Below are 27104 nucleotides of genomic sequence, written 5' to 3'. Positions count from 1 at the left end.
AGATAACAGAGGAACCAAGTAAGTACTTTTCAAATTCTACTGCTATTCTGAAATTTTAGATTATGCTAAACCAAAGTCAGTTATGGAGGCATTTTATATCAGGAGCTCTCATAAGAATTAGTGGCAGTTTGGTCTAGTGATTTAAGCACGAGGCTAGAAATCAGGAGACTATGAAACTGAATCCTGCCTTGGCTATGAAAATTAACTGGGTGACTTTGGGCCAGTTGCTTTCTCTTAGCTCAACTTGTTCATATGGGGAAAATAAAAGGTGGAAAGAATTGTTTGGTGCTTTGAGTTTATATATAAATAATGATAAAGTCGGGACAAAGAAAACCTAAAAATCTAAACTTTTTGCAAACCCATGAAAGTTGAATGTTTATTCATTGTGTAAATTGACACACAATTCCAAGAGTTTGCAATACAATGTCTTTTGGTGGTCCTTAGAAAGTCTGTGCATTTCTCCAATAAAACAATGTATAATGCAAGCATTTAGTATTAAGACAATGGAAGGAAGTTCCACCTCGTCATTTCTGTAACTATAATGGTTCTGTAATTTAAACATTGTTTAAATCTTAGAACTTAGAATAACAGAGTTGGAAGGGACCTTGGAGTCCAACCCCCTGCTCCAGCAGGAGAATCTATTCCAAACATTTGCCTCTACCTAGGATCCAACTTACAGCCTCCTAATTGTGAGGCGAGAGTGCCACCTCTAGGCCAGGGCTGAAATCACTGTAGCTCATATCCAAAATACTGTCTTCCTTTCCCCCCCTCCCCCCCCCAAAATCACAGCTAGGAAGATAACTTTCTTCTTCTCTATTGTATTAAGAACATGCAAGTAGTTATAAACCACACAATAGAAATGGGGATAGAAATAAATATTAGTTGTGGATTTCCAAAGTTAAGGTAAGATACCTTTTTACCAAACCTTATAGTCATACACAGCTGGAAACATCTGCAAATAGATCCCACCAATTTCACTGGTGCTTATTGTTAAGTAAATCTATGGCAGATAGTACTACAGATCGCTTACATCCAGCAACCAACCATGAACTGAGTTTTAAAAATGCATTTGTTTTCTCCCGTACTTGCTCCTTTGTAAGGCTTAAGAATCACAATATACTAGAAAAATAGCTGCCATACTTTACCTAAGGTAAAAAGAAATGTGTTCAACAGTTTAGTCATATTACCAGATTTTTTTAAAATAAGGAAACTTGAACAAAATATTTCTTCTCTAATATGATATACAGTATATTTCTTTCAACATCACATTTCAAAACCAGATTTTCTATGTAGCATAGAAAGATAACTTCTATTTAAAACAATAAGTTTATACTTTTTTTTTTGAAAGGAATCAATCTAACTCATGGGTGTCAAACGCATGGCGTCACGTTGCAGTCATATGACATATCGCTATGATTTTTCCTTTCGCGGAGCTGGGATGGGCGTGGCCTGCATGTGATACATCTGGCCCACAGGTTGCCACTTTGACACCCCTGATCTAACTGCTTGCTGCTTTAGATATGGCCTGATATTGTACCATACCATATCTTTCTATTGTATTTTATATTAAAGGATAGATAGATGATAGATAGATAGATAATTTTTTTTGTTCAAATCAGTACAAATTTTATTTAATTTTAAAGAACAACTATTATTTCCAAATGAGAAATAACCACAATAGCCAATTATTTCTTTTCTTTTTCACATGAAAATATAAATATTATATTAAATAAATATTTTATAATTCTAAGCATCTTACCCGAAAGTAGGATCCACAGCAACTGCCATGGGATTATGAAGATCAAGATCAATCAGAGTAACACACACTGTTCCATTAAAGTTGCATACAAAGATTGTGTCACTGGTATGATCCACAAAATAGAAGTTGCCCGTAAGCCAGTCAACTGCCATATGCCGTATATCTGTCATAGTGAAAAGAATATTAAATCAGTTATTACTTCAACATAACAAATTATTGAAATAATACTAGTTGAATAGTACTATACATCTGAAAGAATTGGTGCTGCTAATTCTATGAGGATTACACAAGATGCCTAACAAACTAAGTAAAATTTAGTCAAACTGAATTTTTTTATAAAAAATTCTATTAAGTTCTGTGGAATGCTTGGTGTTCTCTTAGCTTGGTTGTTTGCTTGCTGATATTTCATTACCCAACCACATGTTTATATATAGTAATATATGTAAATTTGTCGTATATACTGTATGTAGTAGCTTGCCCTGCCAGTTTGGATGGCATGTGATTTCTTGCCTTTCAGTTCATTTCTTGGAAGTTGGGGAAAATTCAGATTAAAATACCCTATTGTCATAGAAATAATAATATTACACTTTAAAAGGCGCAATGTTTCATGCTAATACCATTAGTAATTATGACTTTTCCATCACATATTTTCTTTTTTTTTCAATTTTTTTAAAATTTCAATCTACATATAACAACAATACATTAACAGTGTGGCATCAGTATATCATACATCTCTCATTGCATTATATTCATATTAATTCATGCTTCTTCAATATTTATTTTCAACCTTACTCTCTCCAAATACCTACCATCATATCAATTAAACATATCTAATAATTCCATTATTCAATTTTCTCCCTGTTTTCGTTTTATTTTTTTAAATGAAAAATTCTCATTTGGCAAGCAGTGTGGTTTCAGGTTTCACCTCTCAATACAAACATGACCATAGTTACCTATTCATTTTATTTGTTTAATTTCATATTGCATCATTCTTGTCATTATTAAATATTGAGCTTATTTTATCCAATCCCAATTCATGTTCTCGTATCTTATTTTACGATATTATCTAAATTCTTATCTCAATTCTATATTCATTTATTCATTTCCAAATCTAATATATCTCCTTCCATTTTTCTTAGTATATTCTCATCTTATTTTACAATATTATCTAAAATTCTCATCTCCTTTCTATTTTCATTTCTCATATTATTATTTTTTTCCTGTCACATTTGTCATTTTATCAATCCTTATCTGTAAATATGGTTGTCTCCTCTAGTTAATAATTCGAGCCAACCACCTTCATTCTGCCTTAATATCAATCTGCCTATCTAGTAAAAAACACAAATATATATATTTTTCTCAGATTCCGCATTATATTTTCTCTATGAATCATCTATACATTACAAAATACTATTTTCAATATATTCTTATATGTCCCAACATATTACCTTGCGGAATTCCCTTCCTTATCCTTTTTTTTTTTTCACTCATTATCTCTCACTCCTTGAACAATGTACCTTCTTTTCATCCTTGTTTGTTTCCTCCTTATTTTCTGGTCCTTTCTCTTAATTCCCTTTTTTTCCCATTCTTACTCCCCTCCTTTTCTCATTCCAATTATTAAACTTTTCTGTCTCCCTCTTTTGATTTCTCCTTTGCACCTCCTTTTTCTGCTTTTCCCTTCTCTCTTTAACCATTTTCCAACCCATTCTCCCTTTTATAATCACATCAGACCACATTTTTTAAATTCTAATTCCTTTCCCCCCCTGCTTGAATAATTGTTGTTCATTTTGTTCTTCTAAGTTGGCTTCCTCTTTATACAACTCCTCCCCCTCTGGTTTATTGTGTTCTTGTGTATGCTGAGTCACCATTTCTAATTTCTGTAATATATAATTACACATTTCAAATTTAATTTTTATCATGTCCCTTGTATCTTGCATATCCGATCTTATGTCTTGTAAGTCCAGTCTTATATCAACAAGTGGCTCCTCCATTATATCTTCTCATTTTTTCTTTTTCTTTCCTCTTCCTAAATAGTCCAAATCCTCTTCTTTCATAGATATATTCAATTCAGAGTCCAGTATCTTATTTCAGCCAATATCTTTTGAATTTATTTTCAATAATTCATACTCTTGAATCTTTATTCCAAATCTTCTAATAGGCCTCCCAACTGTTTCCCAAATTACCAGGTGGTTCTATGACAATAATAAAGCTCCTTTTATTTTCTTTCAAGTTCCAAGATCCAAAGTCTCAAAAAGACCAGACACTTATTTTAAAACATATTAAAGTTTTCTGTACCATCAGGTGGCGCTCTTGAGTCTTTTTCTTTTTAACTTTCTTTGTTGAATATGATGTTTTTATTAAGTTTGCTAATTTCAATCATTAGCTATTCTTTTCAACACACTCAATTCCAGCATTTAGTTATGCCCTTTAAGTACCCACAATTCAATATCTGTTCAGTTTAATTTTTAAACCTTTGTTGTGTTAATGTATTTTCTTTAAATTTCTCCTCCAGATTAGTCCAGTAAAATAATCAAATCCAAATTTAAAAATCCATTTTCTTTCTCACTTTCTCTGGTCACTGCTTTCCTCCAAAATAGCCCTTCAATTTGATACCGGGGTACCTCAAAAGTGATGTCCTTTGCCTGGTTCACACTCTGCCCGCTACTTCTCTCTCCAGCACAAAACTTAGTTTCTCAGAATGTTCTTCTTCTTCATGGTGGCCATTTTAAGACTACAACTGCAGCTTGCCTTTGGGAGGGATTATACTGTCAGGGAGGGGAGTTGCAGTTCCCCTCAACCCTCCAGGCAATTTCCCCCTTCTTCACCACCCCACCAGAGTGGTTTGGGTCCCAATTGGGACCCTCCAGCAAGGGAGGTCAAGCAAAACCGTGCATGATCGCAGATTCTGCACCGACACTGACGAGGAACAAACCGGAAATCCATCACATATTTTCAAAAAGGAAGAACTATGTGAGTCTGATCATAAGAGTGAATTATGCTGTAAGCAATAAGAATCATGAACATCTGTGATAAATTCATAGCTACTATGCTTGCATAGTTTTTTAAAACAGTATATTTTGGTAAAATTATACATTTTTGGTAAAATTATACAAAATTATACATTTAAAACTATAAAAACATATTGCAATCTTCCCAGTCTTAAGGTACAGTACAAAGAAAAAAAACATATCAGATTTTTTTCCTAATACAATCCAACTACTGCTGCTTATCACTACGAGTTTATATTTAAACAAGGATTATTTTGTTATGGAGGTGACATAGACCAACAAAGATGCACATAATTCCCCTCATGGTTTACTTCAACATGATTAGCTAAAAACAGAAGCAAGTGATAGAAAAGAAAAACTTCACAAATCCTCGAAGAATTACAATTATGAATAGTCAATGTAAAACATTATGGAATGACAGCATAAGAAAAGCTTCTGCCCATAAACAAGATCTTCACGCAGCATGCAGTTAAACTATGGATTTTATTGCCTGAAGAGTGAAAAGAAAAACATTAAGGAAAACTCATTCATTGACTACCAATAATTCCATAAATGCATTACATTGGTAGATACAAGAAATACCTATTTAGGCAAAAGGTAAACCGGACCACCTTTCACTCACAGAAAGAGACATAAGATGTCAGAGTGTGCACAGTGTGACTATGTGACTATGTGAGACAACCCAGGAGCAAATACAGTAGGCAGAGGTTTGTATTTTAAATAGTGGCTTTATCTACAAAGAATATGTACACACATGTACTTTAGTCAAACCTCAAACAAACAGCAATCAGAAATTACAGAGTGGAAGCACATATAGAGAGAGATATATCCCAACAGGACCTCTTCTTATTATAGGCTCTTAAAGTGATATCGGCCCCAAAACCTTGCTGACACATTCTCAGTATTACATCATTATAGCAGCTGGTCAGCTCTTAAATCATTACCCTGACAAAGTCAGTCTTACAACATGATTGGGATTCTACTAGATGTTTCCTTGTCTGGATCCATTTTAGTCTGCTGTTTTATTTATTATTTGTTTATTAAATGTATATGCCACCCATCTCACCATCATGAGATGGCAACTCTAGGCAACTTATAACAAAGTAAAAACAAGAATATTAAAATTGAGATATTAAAATAATAGACATTAATATTAAAATTTAAAAGATGGCTGAGGAAGGAAGTAAAGTACAAATGGGGGGTGGACATAGAATCTCAACCTCAACCTCTCAATCAGTTGGATTCTGCTTTTACTACATATTTGTTCTTATTCCCTGATTGTTGCATCTGGTTTGTATATATATGCATGAGGGGTCTTTGGTACTCTCTGAGCTTGCTTGTTTCCTTCCAAACATTTTATTACCCATACTAGGTAACATCATCAGTCCTAGGAAAGAGTTCTCCTCTTGCTCATATAAACAAGGGGAGGGGCTTACACCAGAGCATTCAGCAACTTCCTGAGATGTAATCCAAGTGCTTCTTCTACAGAAGGCATTTCTGCACCATTCACTGGATTGGGATCATTTTCAAAATCATATTTTGTCATCCTTTATCCCCTCTTACCAAATTTGGTCTTGATCTATTATTGTAGTGTTATCCTGATGATGGGCAGACATATACACAAAAAGTTCCCTTATGGAATTTTATTTCCAATATTCCATTGCATTTGAAGAAATAGAAAGGAGAAGTAGTAAGACTTACAAAATAGTTCATTGAATGATATATTATATGGTTATATATTTATGGCACTTTAGCACTGCATTAATTCAGTATTCTTTAATTAATATAATAAAGTTCTGATAAATTATAAAATTTTCCCTTTCCCTAAAAACTATATTTTATACTTTCCTAAGTATAATTATCAACCATAACAACAATCCTACTTAACTAGTAGATGCATTTTTAATGAATAAGGCATTTAATTTCTGTACTATTTTTGCTGAACAAATAAACAGAATTTCTTTGAATTTTATAACCAAATTATTGTTTGGCAAGTTGATTATAATACTAATGCTTCCTTTTAAATTTCCCCTGTTCTAGCTCCCTGGTAATTCAACTACATCTCGGAACCAACTACTAAAAACCTTACATTGCATTTTAGACCCTATGTGGCAATATCTAATTTAGAGGCAAATTATGTACAGACTAATTAGCCTGTATCTTAAAATGTTACTAAGAACATTTTAACACTGCTTTTGTTGTCCCTGGCTGAAATATCAAATTATATTTCCTAACACGTAAATTAAATCCACTTAAACTTGCAGAACCTTATTCAACACTGTTTAGATGTGATATTCATTTTGCCCATTAAATGCTGGAAATTGCCTAGGAATTACAAATAATATAGATTAACAACAATCATATTTAGCAACTGATGTCCTAAACAGCTGTTGTCACTTTATTTTACTGGGTTTATAAGCTGCTCAACTCAGAACAAATTTTAATATTATCTAAACTCCTCCCCACCCAAAAAGCTTAAATCTCACCCAGAAATAGACATATTTTTTGGGGGGGGTGTATTCAAAATTGTGGTATGTTAAAATGTTAACAAACAATTAAAATATGAATGTTAATAACTACACCTGTTATCCAGCCATTAATTAAAAGAACTATAGCTGTGATGATTACATTTTAATGAAAATTGACTTTTTGATTGATTGGAAGCAGGAGGCACAAAGATACCTCATCTTGGCTATTGGCAGATATGATTCTCTCTGTCATAATACATCATCAGTTGTTTTCCAGATCACAACACTTAATTTGATGCAGGAGAATTTTATCTCCTGAGATTTGACACAGGGACACATTTTGCACCTTAAATCCATCCCTCAATAGGAAAAAAAGGGGGATATAAAGGAGAGTTTAGGTACTTAAAACTTCTACAAGAGCTTAGACCCAAATTAACTGTTCTAATCAAAGAAAAGAATACATTCAATTTTCTCTCTACTTGGAAAGCATTACTGGACTTTGATCTTCAGATGAAAAAAAGAAAATTCTGGGTTATACTGATTAGATGACTTTGTTGTTGTAGAATTGGCTACTACATGATAAGTACGTAAAAATAAAAAGTAAAAAGTTGAGACTGCTATTTTAGTCTACTGAGTTAAAAAAAAATCAAAAGTCAATGCTTTTCTTTGTTTTTTTCCCTTTTACCCTTATATTTTCCCACTATTTTCATTTTCATTTTAATAAAAAAAATGAAAAAAGACCTAAAACCGTTTTACCTTTACACACACAGAAACACAAACACACACAAGGAGAGATGGGGGGAGGGAGGGAGGAGGGAGGGAGAGAAAGAGCGAGGGGGGGGAAGGTTGGACTAATATTTGACTTTGATTCCAACTTCTTCATGAATCCCTAAGAATTATTCTGTGGTATCAGATGAGCTGATGAACCACGGAAAACTAAGACCAAAATTATCTTCCATTATAACCTCTTCTTACAAGTCTACATATGTTTTTGTGTGCATGCCAATGGAGCAGTAATTGAAAAGGCAAATGAAAGGAGGAAGTTTAGGCCAGGATAACATCTACTTTCCTTTTCCTTCCACTTTCCAATCAGTAACAACACTGTGAATAAAACATCAACTAATAGAAAGAAAAGGAAACTCAGACATTTTCCCCTATACATGCTTGCTCCCCACATATCTTCTTATTTTCATGAAGTAACCATCCATCCATCCAACCATCCATCCATCCAACCATCCATCCAACCATCCATCCATCCAACCATCCATCCATCCAACCAAGCAACCAAGGCCTCTCATAACATTTCAAAGTGTTCTTAAAAGCCTCTGTGGGAGGTAGTCCACATAACCTCTGGAATGAGGTTAACTTTGAGATTCAGGATTCCCACCCTACTGGGATTTTAAAAGGCCTTAAAAGACTTGGCTCTTCCCCCTGGGCTTTAGAGAGGATGATTGATGCCCCTTTCTCATCTTCTCTCCTCCCAGAGTTTGTTTATTTGCTCTCAATCACTGTTTTTTTGTGCTATTGTTTGAATTGTTCTTTGTTTTACAGTAAATGTTTTGACAATTGTAAATTGCCCAGGGGACCTAGAAGTTAAATTACTGTTGTTCACACACTCAGCCAGATGTTTAGGATGGAGTTGGCATTTCTGTCCACCTATCAAGTCTTTCCCAAGGATTTGGCATAGGCAGATGTTATCTGATTCATTATTATGGTTGGTTGCTCAGTTAGCTATATGGTTTAGACCAGGGGTGTCAAACTTGCAGCGTCACCTTGTCATCACATGATGTACCATGACTTGTCCCCCTTCGCTAAAATGGAAGGATGTGGTCAGCATGTGCTGTATCCGGCCTGTGGGCTGTGAGTTTGACACCCCGGTTAAGACTGCTTAGATATTTATTATTACTATATGCAAAAAATATGGAATCATAGCTGCAGCCAAATTAAGCATTCAGTTTCTTTCTTTCTTTTTAATGATTTGGTTGCAAGCCATTGCCAGGCTTCATCTTTATCCACTTTCCTCTCGATATTTTGTAGAAATTGACCATGTAATGCTTTTCCTTGCCAACATTCTTTTTGTGTTTTATTACATTACTATCTTTTACATCAGATAATTTCTTCTTCAACAGTTCGTTTGACTTGTAATAAACTAAATTTCTGCATGGCAGGTGTAATCTATCAATATCACAAAGGGGTATAATATATACTGAACAGTCATCCATTTTTTTGTTTTTATATTGTTTTTCATCTTGTTCATCTTATATCCAATTAAGAATTAAATTTCATATCACAGGTATGGTCCAGGTATTGATGGCTTCGATGGTGTTTCCACTGTTCAATTTTGTTTTCAGCAAGTTTCTCATTATTTCGATGTATTCTTTACTCCTCACATTTTTTAATTTGTCCATGCTTGATGTTATCCAAGTGCAGAATGCCCAGATACTTGTAAGCATCATTCTGATGGCTTCTCATGGTTTGTCTCTTTGGCATTTCAGTTTCATTCTTGTTAGTGATTTTACACTGCTACTGTACCACATTTCTCTAGGCAAATTCTTGTGCTAAAAATTGTTACAGTGTTTACCAATATCTGGATTTTGATTTATGATTTTCCATAAAGTTTCAAATCATTGACGCAACTGTGAAATTTTAGTAACATTTTAGACAAGATTAGTTTTAACATTGTAGGTAAGCATGTTATCACCCTATAGTTTATTTATGTTGTTCCTTTCATAGATCTTTTTGGATCAGATACATTTTGCCAGTTATTAACTAGTCACTGATGTTTTCTTTGTTATTGTTATTAGTGCTATCCAACAGAGAAGACACTTCCATATACAGTACACCCCCTCCATGGAAAAAGCTTGGCCTCATGAGGCAGGTAAATGAGCCAACTCTTGCCACAGATATATGTCTTTCCGTGTGATCTACCATGACAAACCTTGAAGAAGAAGCCATTGCCTTAGGCAGTGGTGGGATTCTTTTTTTTTTACTACCAGTTCTGAGGGTGTGGCTTGGTGGGCATGGCAGTGGAAGCTGTAAAATCTCCAGTCAGAGGTGGCATTTGCCGGTTCTCCAAACTACTCAAAATTTCTGCTACTGGTTCTCACGAACTGGTCAGAGCCTGCTGAACACTACCTCTGGCTTTAGGTACCTTGGATATAAGTTATTCAGAATTTAAAAGCAATAAGCAACAAGTTATATTATGAATCTGTAATGAAATCTGTATTCTTTCTAAAGATTTCAGTGTGAGTATAACATGATTTCTGCATAGTAAAACTACTGGCTTATCTGCTATCCCTCTATTAGCAAAATAAACCTATCTATATAATTTGTAATCAGAATAGGAAACTAAGTTCATTATTACTAGATCTTTATATATATTTCAACTGTCTCAGTTGCCAAAGGAAACATTCCATTACAGACTGAAGGGAATGGAAAATTAATGGCAATTATCAAGGGAAATATAGTTCTAATGATTTGAAATATTGGCAGATCTTATACCATTCAAGAAGATTCATATCAGTCCTTGTGAAATTGCTTCATATTGGCAAGGGAACTGTGAATTTTCTTTTCACTTTCCTATTGAGCTGAAGATGAGCTACTGACTAACAGCTTTCTATGCCCAGAATAATATTTAAAGTTCTGTTGTCAACAAATATATATATTTCATTCCATCTGACTTATCATGTTTAGGTTTGTCTGTATAAATTTCGTCTTGAAACTTTTTTCAGGTAAATACTTGGCATAGCTACAGTTAAACATATCACAGAACTCATTTAGAAACAATATGTTCCTGTTGTACAACCTAACTGGATTCTTCCAGGGAATATTTCCACTGAATTCTTTTATTTTTTTCTTCCCAGCATTCTACTGCAAGTGTAGGATCTACTCCCCCACCCCAGCCCCTATCAGCTGAGTATGAATCCATTGATTGTGATTCTCTCTGAAATTTTGTTTGCCCTAATAGTAAAATCGCTAAATGATTGTACATAGTCCATAAACAATGCATACAGATTATCAACAAGTTATATTCAACAGCATACTGCTATGAACTTGTGAATGGTAAGAAACCATCATAAGTAGCAAATCTGTGAGAAGAACAAAAGAACGAAACGAAACCAAACAAGAACGAAACCCATACAGATTGTCTACATCAGAGCCACATAGCATCAAGCCAGATTCTAACTTTCTGGAAGGCAGCAGGAGGTCAACCAAGGATGAAACATTACAGGAGGGACATTTTTGGATTACTTTAACCCCAACTCTACCACAACTGGGAGAGGGAAACCTCCCAAAGTACAACACTCTGCTGATAAATTTTGAGCATGTTGAATTCTCTGGTGCATATATTACATCAATTTTCCCTTTGCTTGTGTGTATGTGTCTCTGTGTGTGTCTATGTGTCAGTATCAATATTTATACATGGATATCTATAAAGAGAAGACAGTCCCTCTTATAATCAATGTTGGTGCATCTATCATTTCTATAATTTCCTTTTTGATATTTGATAATCAGAGCTATAGGCAATAATCTACCTATGGTAGCTTCACCAACTTTATAAAGGCATTATATAGTGCCAATTTTATTGTTCTTTCCTAGTGATTTTTTTCATTGGCCTATATTATTCAATGAACTCTAGCAGTTTATTTATAAAACAATTTTTACAGAAATAAGTCTCTTATTACTTATGTTCATCACTGAAGTTACATAGAAGAGGTTATATTTTGTGTTTAGTCGAAAACTTAATTTTCTACCTAGTTATATATTATCACCATTGGCCACTCTTTCATCTTGTATTTGATGGTTAAAACATATTTACTGAAACTCTGTACAGAAGAAGAATACTGTCTCTATGGTGGTCTTCCAGCCCCTCCTCCCAGTTTCCACTGCTGGAATTCTATCCAACGTTCTGTCCAATTACCTTAAGAAACCAGAAACCTTAATAAATCTTCCTAAATAGAAAAAAAGTTCTAATTACTATTACTGTTCTACTTATATTTTGTGCTATTGTTCTCATACCTACCCATGAACACAAACAAACAAAAAATAATAGAAGAAAAGTAGATTAAACATTGCAGGGTTTTTTTTTTTTCTGTTATTGCTCTGAGTTTTGGGCCAGAAAGGAACTGAAAAGAAACAATTCCAAATTAAGTGAACTGTCACAGAGAATTAAGATGTGTACATTCTAGATTTTTTTCTACTATAATTTTTGTCAATGATGAATATTTTTATTTGAGATAATGCATGCCATGCATTTAAACCTGACATATTATTCATCCATTTTCATTATTTTCATTCATTCATATTTGTTATTTTGATTTGTTCATTCATTCATTTTTATTATTTTCATATTAATTAATTAATTAATTCAACAGCTGACTTCTTTGCCACCATTCTTACTTAGGCCAGATCCAGAGAAAAAGAATTATATATTTCAGTTAAACTTTGCATTTGGCTGAGGGTACTTCCAAATGATTGCAAATTTGTAAATGACTAGACAGCCCATGAACACCAGTCGGTCATTTCAGAGATATTTCCTTAGCAGATTCCTCAATGCCTTCAACAATGACAGAACTTCTAATATACTGCCATCAGTGGAAAAGTTGGAATACATTCAGGGATATATCTGCCTTGAAATGGCCCATGTTGAACTGTGTAGTACATTCAAACATTAGCACAATAAATCTTTTAGGATGTTTTGTATTATGTCATAAACTATTTTATGCCAATTTTAATTCCCCAGGAGTCATGAGTTCTGAATTTTGGATACATTCTGTAAGTTTGTCCATTTGTGATACTTTTCCCTATGATACACTATTTCACCTAGTGAAAGGTTACAGGAACAAGAGTTTTAATAGCATATGGATAGATTCCTACTTGTTTGGCTTCTAGGCTGAATAATAAATGCAGTTTTATAGATACATTTTGTAATGATGCATTCAAAAAGCAACCTTTACATCTGCGTAGATGGCAAATCAAAACTGGCTATTTACTTCAAGTAAGTAATCTGTTAAACTAAAGCATAATTTAGCATCAATAAATTTATTATGAAATATCCAGCATTTGATGAATTATATTATTGAAGGAACTAGATGTAATGATTATATTAACCTGTGATATTTGAACTGTTTGTGTAATTTTCTCTCCATTTTCCTTCCCATTGTACTTCATATTTGCTTTTTTGCTGCATCATAATTGAAGGGCAAAATGGACTGTGGAAATCTAACTTCTTTCTCTCAGAGTTAATAAATATTATAAATATTTTATATATTATATACTATTTTAATAATATTTTACTATTATCTCATGAAGATGATGAGCAATAGCCAATTAACATTTTAAAGTTGGGTATAATATTTTAATAAAATATGGATTCATTTTCTGGTGAAATGTTATGAAAGAAATGTCTTTGAGAAAAGGTAGAATGTGTGTTTTAATTTTGTGCTCAGTTCAGCTTCCTCAATGATCATTAAAAAAAAAAATCATTATAGTATTTTAAATTTTTCTTTTTCTCTTTCTCTCTGTCTTGAGTTTTATTGTACCAAACCAGATGGGGCTAAGCAAACAAGATTTTCCCCTCCCACTATTTGAAACTTGATTTTGAAACCCATTTTCCAATATAAATTGCCACGTTTAAAGTATCTGCTGTCCCTAAAATCATACATTACTGGAAAAAAAATATGAGCAAACCACTCAAATGTTCATACGAACATAATTACACTAGATGAGATTGGCAATTACAAAACCATTAAGAAGACATCTGTTGCTTCTTTTCCCATATTGTACATTCTGAACACAGTCCAAACTGCACCGACTATCTTGGAAAAAAGTCACTCCAGCCAAAGCAATATGAATATTTGTGTTATTTATGCCCTCTTCAAAGTTCTTACAGAAAAAAAGAAAGAAGCAGAAAAACAAAAACAAAGTAGCACTTCTAAATTAAATATCAAGTCTCCTATATACTTTAGAACAGGGGTGTCAAACTCGTGTCATCACGGAGTCATCACATGATGTAGCAAGACTTTTTCCCCCTTCACTAAACCGGGCAGGGGCAGAACCAGCACGTGATGCATCCAGCCTGTGGGCCGCGAGTTTGACACCCCTGCTCTAGTGTCAACATTAGGCTTATTTCTGCTTTCTTGGAAAAAAAGGTTTTAGAAGACTGTCAACTACATTTTACTACCTTTATCTTAGCTTCAAGTAAAGTTTCAATTCAAACATGACTATTCCAATATGAAATTTAGAAAAATTAGAAGTTAAAGTGCTCAATTAACGAGATAGGACTTCACACATATGTATCTATAATTCACTTATATTCACACATTCACTTATTAAAGCCATTATTAGAATTGACTACATATTCAACCTCTTCCACATATTATTAGATTACATATTCATTATATTTCAACACCTTTTTGTTTATTCTTTCCCCCCTCAGAAAAGTAACAGCAAAGCCCTGCACTTCTTCATTCTTTAATTTGGGATGAGAAAGCAAGAAGGGAAGAGACTAAACACTGCCACACTGCCCCATTGTTCCGTCACCAAAACAGATGTGCAAACATTTCTGGAAAGCAAAAATAGACCCCTATTAATCCTATACTCATTTTTGGTAAGTCAAAAGTGTCCATAGTTTATTTTAGCTATTTGAGAGCTGAGGATGAAACCCTTCTACTTCAGATGACTGGAGAAAACAATGAAAAGATACAATGCTGGACTAATTAAAAACAAAAATGGGGACAAATAGGAAGCTCAAAGAGATTTTAAAAATGCTTGATTTCAAATCAGCAACTTTCTAATTTCAAGGCAAGGATTATAACCATTATTATTAATGGTAAAGGTAACCCTAAAACAGATTAGAAATCTGCAGCAAAGGAAGGACAATATTTATTTTAATAAACTGCTTCATGGGCATGCATGTAGATGCATTCTGATGCTTTAATTAACTAAATATATGCATAATATATTTAATTTAACCTGTTTATATATAAACTTACTGTACATATGGATACACAGGCACAAATGCAAATATATGTTTAGTAAGACTTGCCAACAGAAAAGAATATAGCAGTTAATGTCATGGAACAGAAAGTTAGGAAAACTGAGCAACCAGGGTCACCATGAGTGATGATATTATATACAAAGGTTAAGAATCACTGGCCTATAGAAAATGGATCTGAATTCACAATGGTTGAAATAGTGTACCATTCAAAATTGGCTTCAGCTGAAGAAATGTATAAGTCCCTTCCCAAAAAAACTCAAAATTACTATCAACACATTTCATGAAGGTAGAAAGAAAAAAGAAACTGAGAAACAATTTCTAAGGCTCTCTTGATTCCTCATGCATGCATAGACACAATCATGCTTTGCCATTATGTTGCCCAATTCCCCTCCATACACACATTAAAACAAAGGAATTGTATATGTATATGCTTGCAGAAACAATTAAGAGCAGCTTCTGAAACAGTCTTATGAATTTGGAAAACAACAGGGCTACTTTAAGGTTCTGAAAATAGATTCCAAGAATCTCTTTGAAAAGGAGCGTCCTCAGTGGTGATTTAAATTTTTTAACAATCGGTTCTGTGAGCATGGCTTGATGGTCATGTAACTGGGTGGACAAGGCTTGGTGGTCATGTTATTGGCTGGGTGTGGCCAACTCAATATCACTCACATCTGGCTTGTCATGACTGTGGGGATGCTGCAGCAGTCGTAAGTGTGAAAAATGTTCATAAGTCACTTTTTTCAGTGCCATTGTAACTTTGAATGGTCACTCCACACAAGCAAAGTACCAACGAAGTAGAGGAAAAAAAATTCCAGAGAAGTTCCAGAGACAGCAAGTCTAGTCCTGCCAAGAATGTAATAAGGGTTAACGGAGAGGCAGTTTCTGTAAGCAACACCAGAATGTTTCCTTCCTGCCTTCCTTACAGGATTAGGCCAGTAATTTCTTCTAACAACCGGTTCTCTGAACTGCTTAGAATGTTAACAACCGGTTCTAGTGAATAGGTGTGAACTGGTAGAATCCCACCACTGAGCGTCCTAAGTATAAATATTCAAAGTATTCTGGCCTGCCATTTTCTTAGAGAGTTCAGACTTAGAAAGATTCTCAAATTTAGCAGTGCCAGTTCTTTAGTAGTAGTCTAATTATCATGGACCTGGAAAGCTAAAAAATCTCAAGAGAGAGATATCTATAAAATGTCTGCTCCTGACATCTTGTTGACATATATCTAACAATTCATTTAATTCACATCTATGTGTTATGTTACTTTGGAAGTTTGATTGTTAACAACAACAACAATTTTATTTGAAAAACAACTATTCAAGAGCCAGAGCAGAAGAAGCTTCTTGGATGAGAAGCTAAATGTCTTTAAAGAGAAACCAAAAACTCTACCTGCCTCTTGAAAAAAGCACTTTTGGGACAACTGTGTTTAAGGGTTAAAGAGACTATTTTAGAAGAGCTTGTGTATAATATAATTAATATAATTGGATAAATTAAATTCTGGCATGCAAAATTTTCCAATTAACCCTATATTATTTTTAGTTTCCATCCATTCCAGAAAAGACTACATTATACAGAGCTTGAATACCTATAATTTACCAAATATTGAGAAAGTTTCAGGATAAAAAATTACCTAAATTTGCATTCATTTTAGCTTTGCTTTACACATTGGGCCTTTCCTTGCTTTATTAAACATTTTCAGATGTCACTTAATGAATCATATAGTTAATCTCTATGACTCTTTAAAAAAAGAACAAGAGAAGAAGAAAAAATACACATATTCAATTTCCTCTAGGAGTGTGGAAAACCTAAAATTATATTAAGGGGAAAGGCACATTTTGCTTGCTTTATCTTCTATTACTACTGATACAGGATAGAAATAAATACTGAAATGTTTAATGAGGGACTGAAAGAAATTCCAGTGATAATCTGGAAACAAATACAGTGGCAGATATTTAAAATACTTTCCAATTACCTCATTACTTTGCCTTATATGCCTTGACAGTTTTTATATAATGATGCCTACAAAAAATGACATCTTATGATCAGAACCACCAGACTGAGTGCAGGGAGTATCACATGATGTCCCAGATGTTCTGTGACATATTGATAAACTGAAGAGCTTACACATGCTGACAGAATAACCCAGCCTTTTCATACGTTATTGTTCCTCTCACTCTTTTTATATTTCTTTCAAACAGTAAATGACTTCGCTCCTGAAATGATTCAGAAAAAAAAAATCATATACTGGGAATCTGACTATGCCAAAAAATGATTCTGTTCCATTTTTAAATTAATTTTTCATTTTACAAGTACATGCTCTAACTCAGTGGCTCCATAAAAAACACCACCCCCCCAAATCTTCACAATACAAAATTTCAAGTTGAAATAATTCTATATTTTCCTTAAAAAAAAAAAGGTTGTTTGGGAAAATGATAAAACTATAGCATTATTTTACACTATATTATGGAAAGCATACAGAAAGGCTAAACATCTAAAAACAATCATAAAACTGGCTATGTAGTGCTTAAATTCTCTAGTCACAATCACGTCTATTTTAGAAAAAATGCTCAAATTTCTCAGCCTTCTATGGTCCTTTTGTTAATGAAGCCTGATACAATTGATACAGTGAGGACATGATTAAGTGCAACTTCTCTGTTATCCTAATTATTATAAACAAGAATTAAGAAGGCAGACCACAAAGTCTCTAGCCATTTAGATCTACTAAAGTTAAAACACTATTCAGATTCTTCTTCAGGCTCTGGAGACTATGTGCTATACTGCCAAACCCAATCAAGTGTTACTACAGGTAGTCAGGGGTGGGATCCCACCGGTGTAACTACCAGTTCTGTGATTTTACATTTTGCGCACATGTGCATATCATCATCATCTAGCTGCCTAAACAGCTGAGAAGCACTGCCCGCCGGTGCACAGCAATTAAAAAAAAACTTTTTTCCGGCTTTTTCAATGGCAGCTGTGTTGCGCAAAGCAGCTGCAGTTGAAAAAGTAGGAAATAAAGGTCAGGTAAGAGCCCGGGCAGGTGGGTGGGCCAAAACAGCAGCAGACATAGAACCAGTTCTATGTATGCTCTGTTTGCTGCTTTTCAGAGCAACATATTCTACAGAAGTGGACAGAACCGGTAGAATCCCACCCCTGCAGGTAGTCCTCCACTTATGACCATGATTAAGCCTGGAATTATTATTGAAAGTTAGATTGGTTGCTAAATGGGTCACCACATGACTGCATTTGATATTTTTTTGTCTGTGTGGTCATTAAGCAAATCTATTGGCTGCAATAGCCATATTTTTTCCTCAGAAGCTGGAAGTAAACATGTCAATGACTATAAATGCAAGCCAGTTGTCAAGTCCCCAAAATGTTAGCATGTGACCACGAGAGCTTAGCCATCATAACTTTGAATCCTGGTTGTAAATAGTCCTCTGAGTGAACTTTGAATGGTTGCTAAGCAACCAGTTGTAAATTAACGATTACCTGCATTACCACTCAGGAACAGGGATTTTCTATCATCTGAGTGCTCCCTCCCATCTTTGGACTTCTTCCAAAATAAAATTCTCACCTTAGATGCAGAATAATTTCCTTAGTTCTTAATCATTTTATTGGCTGAGATAATGGAGAAGGGTAAGGAAAATGTATCCCCTTGTTCTCCTTTTCAGAATGTAGCAGAGAACAGAACTGGGCATACAGTAGGCCAGTGGTGGCTAACCTTTTGGGGCTCCTGTGCAGAGGTGCTATTCAGCCGGTTTGCACCTACTCAGGCGAACCGGTAGCAAGAATTTGGCATGGGTCGCTGAACTGGTAGCAACATCTAGCTGGCCACGCCCCCAACCCAGTCGCCCAGTTTCCGCTCACTCACTTGCCCCGCCCACCTGATGCTCACTGCCCCAGTTTAAATGAGGACTGCTCCCCCGCCCTAGCCATGCATTTTCAAGCAACCACTTGAAAACACATGACTGTGGGTGGAGCAGCGGTCCATTAACCTGCAAAACTGTTCAAAGGCTGGATTCTTCATGGACACTAGAAGTATCGCTTCCCCTTATGAGTAAAGCGCCTGGAGCGAGAGGGAAAGAACGCTGAGGGGGGGCGGAATCCAGCCATGGGGTAGTTTGCAGGAGCTTCAAATGCAAGTTCATTTACCTGCAGAACTTCTCCAATGCTGGATTCACTTCCCCTTGTGAGTAAAGTGCCTGTAGCGAGAGGGAAAGAACGCTGACAGGGGTGTGTGTGTGAGAGAGAGAGAGAGAGAAAGAGAGAGAGAAGAAAAAAAGAAAAAGAAAGAAAAAGAAAGAAAGAAAGAAAGAAAGAAAGAAAGAAAGAAAGAAAGAGGAAGGGAGAGAAAGAAAGATGAAGGGAGAGAAAGAAAGAGGAAGAAAGAAAAAGAAATAGGGAGAGAGAGAGTGTGTGGTGTGTGTGCGTGTGAGAAAGAGAGATAAAAAGAAAGGAAAGGAGAGAAAGACAGAAAGAGAAAGAAAGAGAAGGAAAGAAAGAGAAAGAAAGAAAAAGAAATAGGAAGGGAGAGAGAGACAGAGAAAACTGTGCTATTATTTTTAGTTGTTCCATTATTTATCATGTGTTAATATTTTGCCCTGTCCCTACACCTAGAGTGATTCTACTGCCTTTCTTTTGCCCAGGACTACCACATATTTTCCAGGGTTTACATGCATTCAATGTCTATAGTCCAGAACATAAATACATGTGTGTTTAACAGAGTTGAAAGGGAGTTTGGAGATCTAGTTCAAGCCCCTGCTCAGGCAGAAAACTGAGGATGCCAAACTCTGAGTAGAGGTCCTGGGTAAGGTGTCAGAATAACACTTAGAAGGGACTTTTGGGGGAACCCTATACCATTTCAGAGAAATGGCTGTCCAGTCTTTTAAAAGTTTTCAGTGATTGATCACCCAGAACTTCTGGGGACAAGCAGGTCCACTGGTTAATTGTTCTCACTGTCAGAAAGTTTCTCCTTAGTTTTAGGTTGCTTCTCTCTTTGTTCAGTTTCCATCCATTGCTTCTTGTTTGCCTCCTGGTGCTTTGGAAAATTCATCCCCCCCCCCTTTCTTTGTGGCAGCCCCTTAAAAGCCTGTTGCCTATATCACACTCTTGAGTAAAGCATGTGAGCCATTTCCTCCTTTCGGTGGTCCATGAAAGGACATCTATAGTATGCAGATAATAAAGTCAAAAAAGGTGAACAACATTTTTACAGAACTATAGATAAGTTGAGGCTGGGTGACAAGGAATGGCTGGGAGGGGAGGGGCCAGGTGAGGCACCCCTTGATGTGAGTGACATTGAGTTGGCCACGCCCACCCAGTCACATGACCACTAAGCCACACCCACCCAGTCATATGACCACCAAGCCACGCCCACCAAATAACCCACACCCACAGAACTGGTAGCAAAAAATTTTGAATTCCACCACTGCTCCTGTGCCAAAAATTGTGTGCACGCTTGCACACTCGCACTCGCATGCCTGCACCCAGAAGGCAATGTGCGCCCCCCATTGCATGCATGCACATGCAATTCCCACCCCCCGCCACCCCCTTACCTGCACTGCGCCTCACAGCTGATTTTTTGCCTCCCAGAGGCTTGAGGAAGGCTTCTGCAGGCTTTGCAGGCCAAAAACTAAACTTTCATCACTTCCAGAAAAACAGGAAGTGACAAAACGGGCCTAGTTTTTGGCCTGAAAAGCCTGCAGAAGCCTTCCTTAAGCCTCTGAGAGAGCGAAAATAGCCCCAAACTGGCCGAAAATCAGCTGTGAGGTGCACGCATGCGCAGTGAGGTAAGTTTACCTGCAGCTCGCATGCTGTCACAAATGGCTCTGTGTGCCACCTGTGGCATGCATGCCATAGGTTCGCCATCACAGCAGTAGGCCTTGCAGGTTAGTCTGAACAGCCACTCTTGCCTGAGGAGAACAACACTAACGAAGAGAGAAGGGACTAGCACAAGAGACACCAGCTCCTTAGACCTTCTGAATGCCACTATTTACACCTGGTTTCCTCCCCATAATCCTGCATCAATAAACCTGAAACAGGTCTCTAATCAATTTGATTTCTATTGGGCTTGAAATATCAGAAGAATGCAATTGTTCCTCAACGTGAGCAGCAATTCATTAAAAAAATGAATTCAATGTCCTACCCAGTTGAGCAGTTTCTTTGCTTATTATCTACCATCTCTCTCTCTCTCTCTCTTTCTCTCTCTTTCTCTCTCTCCAGCTATCTACCTACCTACCTACCTTCCCCTCATTCCTACTCTATATAGAATAACAAAAAAGTTAAACTTACAAACCACAAATGTGTGCATACACAGACTTACACACTTTCGCACAAAGATAATTCCCACATAATTGTATGTCAGTCGACTTTTCTGTGTCTGTTTATAATGCATTCAGATGAAGGTATATTTTTTTCTCCTTTATTAAAATGTTTCTGCAAGTTGCAATGCTGGAAGCATGTAGCATAGAAATACTTTTGCAAGTGATTATGACTCGACCCATGGCTGAGCTTCTCTATGTACATGTGGGTTGGAGACAAATAGCTTATTTGAGCCCAAGAACTGAGAAGTCCTGTGAGGCCAACATTCATTGCCTTATACAAAGAAGGAAAAAAAGCCAAGCAGCTTACAGGAATATAGAGACTGCTGTGAAGGGTGTAGGATCAGGTTCACTGCTACTTCAAAAATTTTCTTGATAGTCTGCAGTGTTTTTCAACCTCTGCAACTTTAAGCTGTGCAGAGCTCCACTCCCAGAATTCCTCCAGCCTGCTGGCTGGTGGAATTCATGGAGCTGAAATACTGGCTTAGAGATAAGGGCTGACAGTAACAAAATAACATTGAACAGACATAAAGGTGACACTACGGTAAATACCTAAGATCAAGAATGCAATTGAACAAGTAGAGGACAGGGATACTTAACTAGACCAGTAATTTTACTTTACTTTATTTATTAGCCCTTGGGCCGTATCAAGTGCAGACTTCCAGACACAAAGTATTACTAAAAATCTGATAAAAACGATTTAAAATGGAATTGGATAAAATATGATTTAAAATGAAAATGGAATAAAATACAATAATTTAATATTTAAATAAATAAAATATTTTAAAATGATATTTCGGTGTCACTCCTACAATCTACCCCGATCAGTCCCACATATGCTGATCTCAACGGAACTATTTTGCTTAAGTACTATGCTGTGTTAAATGTTATTTTCAAATTATAGCTGTAAATTGTTTTGATATGGGGATTTGTAAAAAAATCCAGAGTAGCTGATTGTAAATATTACTGAATATGAATCAGTGCTACTGTACTGTGGGGCTGTAAAAAAGATGTATGTATAGACTTCATCAAAACGAAAGTATAATTTCCAAATCGAGCAAGGGATTCATGCAATCCTTCTGGAGAATGTGTTACACTTTGGTGTATATGGACATATCTTTTTGCTGGCATTAATGCCCTCAGATTCTGCAAAGACATTTTATTCCATCCATTTTTAACCACATATGCCACACAGGAAATATCTAACCACCTTAGCTGCTACTGTCCTTGCTAATTTTCATCATTAATCAATGATGAAATATAATGATGTTAATGTAAGGCAGAGCTGTCAAACTCCCAGCCCATGGGCTGGATGCGTCACGCACTGGCCCTACCCACACCTGGTTTAGTAAAAGGGGGAAAAAAGTCCCGATACGTCACGTGACGTCACCGTGATGACATGAGTTTGACACCCCTGATATAAGGCAAGCTGACTGGGGAAAGGGTGGCTTAGATGGGCAGCATTCACAGGTTTAAACTAATAAGATAAAAATCCTCTTCACTGTCTCTTTGGATTTTTCTTTCTATTACTACTATATACATTTCTATTATATTCACTGAAATAATGTAAATGTAATGTAAAAATTAGACTTGGCACTGAAAAAAAAAAAACCCATGCTGAAGTCTTCTTTCATCTGTGAGTTCAAAGTTTCACTTGGGCCTGCCAATCTATCTCAGCCAAATCTACCTTACAAGGTTGTTGTTACAAGGAAAAATGAGAGCAGGAAGCATTACAGATGTTGCCTCAAAGTCCTAAACAAAAGTCAGGATCTAAATGTAACAATAAATGAGACAGAATATTTAAAGCTTTTAAAAATCTGTACCTCCCAAAACATAAACAGAATCAGCTAAGAATTTACTTCATAATATGCCAAAAATGTGCCATTTTATTCATGCATTAATAAAATACCATTAATCTATAAAACTTTCTTATAATTTTGCTAGAAAAATGTCACTTTTTCAGATTTACAATACTTACTATGAAGATTAGGAATGGTGCTAATTATCCATTCGTCAGTCAGCTTTCCAGTTTTTGATGTCTCAACACATTTTAACTGAGTTGAAGATTCTCTTGATTCAACCCAACAGATTGTGTTCTTATTGTGTGTATAATCCAGTGTCTGAATTCCACTTCCTCTCAAAAACCCAAAGGTGGATGTTCTGGTTCCATTTACATATAGGACATCAATAGCGTCCGAGTTTGCAATCAACAGTAGAGGTGAAAGATCATTAGGTTCTAAAAACAAAAGGAGAGGCCAAAGAAAGAAAGATTAATCAGCAAATAAAAATAACATACCCACTTTTGCAACATTTACATAAATCACTTAAAATAACTTGCTCCCTTTGTTCGATGAAGGTTCTTTTAAATGCTTAAAAGAAGAAAAGGAAAGAATGTGCTGCACTAAAATACCAACACTAAAATAAAGATCAGTGGATGAAATGGCATCCTCAGGAAATCAGTGAGTTCTACCTGGGGTGCCAAACAGTGGTGGTATGCTACCACTTCAGACCGCTACGGCTGAACCGGTAGTAAAAGAAGCCTCCAACGATCAGCTGAGAGGAGGGGAAAAAGCCTGGGACAATCAGCTAAGAAAGAAGAGAAAAGCGCAGGATCTCCTATCCGCCCTTGCGCTTTTCTCTTCTTTATCCTCTCAGCTGATTGGAGCTGCAGGCCTTAGCTGGTGTGGGAAAAGCTGTGTGCGCATGTTAGGGGTGCACACGTTTGAGGTGCGCACAGGCACTTGCAATCACCAAACTGGTAGTGGAACAGGTAGGATCCCACTGCTGGTGCCAAAGCAAGGGTCCTTAAGACAACAACTCTAGCTCTTTGTTACTCGCCAGGTGAGTACACCTGCCCAATCTGGTAAAAATCAGCACATGCCTGGAAAGCAGTGGTGGTATTCAAAAACTTTTACTACTGGTTCTGTGGGCGTGGCTTGGTGGACGTGGCCATGTGACTGGGTGGGCGTGGCTTTTTTGCAGCCCCCACCCATTTTGGGGAGCTTCTTAGCCACAGAGGAGCCTCTGGGAAGGCGTTTTGGCTCCCCTAAGGCTCCTCTAGGGCTCAGGAAGAAAAGGAACAGCATAGGAGGGGCATGCAGCACCCCTCCAAGCTCTGTTTTGGGAGCTTCCTAACCTCAGAGAAGCCTCAGGTGTGTGTGTGTGTGTGGAAGAAAAGGAACAGAGCATGGGAGGGGCATGCAGCACCCCTCCAAACTCTGTTTTGGGAGCTTCCTAGCCTAGGAAGCTGGGGAGGGGCATTTTTGCTCCCCTAGGGCTCCTCTGGGTCTCTGGAAGGTAAAAAATGGAGGCGGGCTGAGCTCCTCCCTCCATTTTTTGCCTTCCTGGGACTCAGCAAGGGGAATCCTGACATGGCTGATCTTATCTACAGCTGATTATTGGGAGGGGGGAAAAAAGGAAGAAATAGGCAAATGTCAGGCAGGCGGGTGGGGTGAGCGAGCATCTGGCAGGAGGGTGACCGGATGGGGGGCATTGCCAGCCAGAACTTACTACCGGTTCAGCAACCCATGCAAAATTCTTGCTACCGGTTCACCCGATCCATTGAGAACCAGCTGAACACCACCACTGCTGGAAAGGAGATGTTGCTCTCAATGAAGCTAGCAGAATTATTACTGGATGCCTTAAACCTACCCCTTGAGATAAGATCTATCACCGAGCATTGCCAAGCCTCCCATTCACAGGGAAGCAGCAGCATACACAGACACGCTCAAATCATCAATATCAAGACAACACCCTCTCTATGGCATACAACTAGTTCAACAAAGATTAAAATCCAGGAAAAGGTCAATGGAAGACTTTGAAGAATTTGAAAGCAGTGTGGAAAGCTACAAAGAACCAACTCTGGATGGAACCAATGGAGGAGCTGGCTCTGTCAAAAGCTGAAAAGTATGGAAATCATTGACTAGACTGTATATGGATACAGCAATATCCAGAGACACTCTGAACAAATGGGGGTATCTGATGGTTTGTGCTCTTTGCAATTGTGGTGCCATGCAGAAAACAACACATATGTATACCTGTCCTTTGTCCCCCACTCAGTGTACACTTGAAGACCTCATGGCAGTATGACAGAACACAATGCTCCTACTTTCTGGGCAAGAACTATTTAATTTGTACATGTTTTAATCCTGTACTTTATATTTTAAATTTATGTCACATAGTATGATTTATTTTAATGGTGATGCTTCTGACATGAATAAGCAAACAACATGCTACACAAATAATCTGTCAAAATATGAAATCATGGCCTCACAGATTCCCGAAAAACAATTTTGAAACTCTTGAAGAAAATTCTGATTTCATATTATAAGCCCCTAAAAGCTCAAACACCTGATCAGCCACAATGTACAGTAGGGGAAATGAGTAGTAGATCTGGTGGTCTTACTTAACTTCCTTAGTATCCTAAGTATCCTCAACATTTCCTAAAGAGTTTCTGAAAATCCTACTGCACAGAAAGTCCATTTAAACTGCAAAAGACCGCATGGTTCTGCTAGGTATATATTGCTGTTTTCTAAACACTGAATAATTATGGATTTTTCACTGATTCTGCTAAGAAGCTTCCTAGGTATCTTTTTTTTACTGTTTTTAATTGCTTTTGGCAATGCTAAATGAGTGAATATGAATATCCAGATTGTTGCTGATCTTGATAAGATAAATTTAGCTAACTGACCTAATCTGAATCTTGACCTAACACTAGTCATGTATGAATCAAAGTCAAGTCAATTATTTTCACATTTGTCATTTGAACTGTATTTATTTTTTGCTTTTCCCCTACATTTACAACATAATTCCTGTTGGAAAATTAGTGCAACTTCCAATTTAATTCCCAGTGCCCTTTCAATCAACCCCTGTGTCCACATCAGAGTAAGCAAACAATTAATTAGAACAAACAAAAAAAGCTTAATGTTTATTTGGTAAACTTTAGCAAGCATACAAGTATTTTACTTGGAAAAATGAAAAAAACAGGAAGCAAAAACAGAGACATAAACAAGAGGCAAGAAGTCCTGCAATATAATCTATCTATCTATCTATCTATCTATCTATCTATCTATCTATCTATCTATCTATCTATCTATCTATCTATCTATCAAAAGACACAGAACTTTCCAGAGCCACTAAATAGATTACTGTGGATAATTAGCATGACAAGTCCCAAAGGAAGTAGTTAATCCAGCAGTAACTCATTTATGTACATAGAACAACAGAATAGAGAGGGAAAGTAGGAAACAAATTATCCCTTCTCTATTCTGCACCATCAAGAACTACTGTTTTCTCCACATTCAGAAATAAATTTCAAGAATTTTCAAGAATAGGATATAGTTTTGTATGGATGGATGTGTGTGTGTGTGTGTGTGTGTGTATCTTTTTCTCTTACAAAGGGATTCCCAGGTTTATGCAGGATCCATAAAGACATAGATTTAGTGTCCTTCCCCACTCCAAAAAAAAGTATTTTAAAATGTGAAAAGGACTAGTCTTTGATGGAATGTTACTTCTGTGCTACACAGCTCAGTTTAAATTAGAAATGAAACTAGGATTTTG

At 36.3% G+C, this 27104-nt stretch overlaps 1 protein-coding gene across 1 annotated transcript in view; it reads right to left on the bottom strand.

Moving 5' to 3' along the window:
- The window catches only part of LOC148127996 (low-density lipoprotein receptor-related protein 1B-like), a 363162-nt gene that overhangs the window by 86739 nt on the left and 249319 nt on the right, over positions 1-27104 (bottom strand). The window contains exons 6-7 of the mRNA XM_087925379.1: positions 23524-23781; positions 1760-1922 (exon numbers count right to left, since the gene is read on the bottom strand). Of these exons, the coding sequence (XP_087781505.1) occupies positions 1760-1922; positions 23524-23781 (421 nt within the window). The remainder of the gene's footprint in view (positions 1-1759; positions 1923-23523; positions 23782-27104) is intronic.

Source organism: Pseudonaja textilis, chromosome 1 (genome assembly GCF_049901715.1).
Source record: "Pseudonaja textilis isolate UNSWEBS1 chromosome 1, rPseTex1.2, whole genome shotgun sequence".
NCBI classification, from domain to species: Eukaryota; Metazoa; Chordata; class Lepidosauria; order Squamata; family Elapidae; genus Pseudonaja; species Pseudonaja textilis.
The sequence above is the reverse complement of the archived record's forward strand: the minus strand, read 5'-3'. Positions and strand labels throughout refer to the sequence as shown.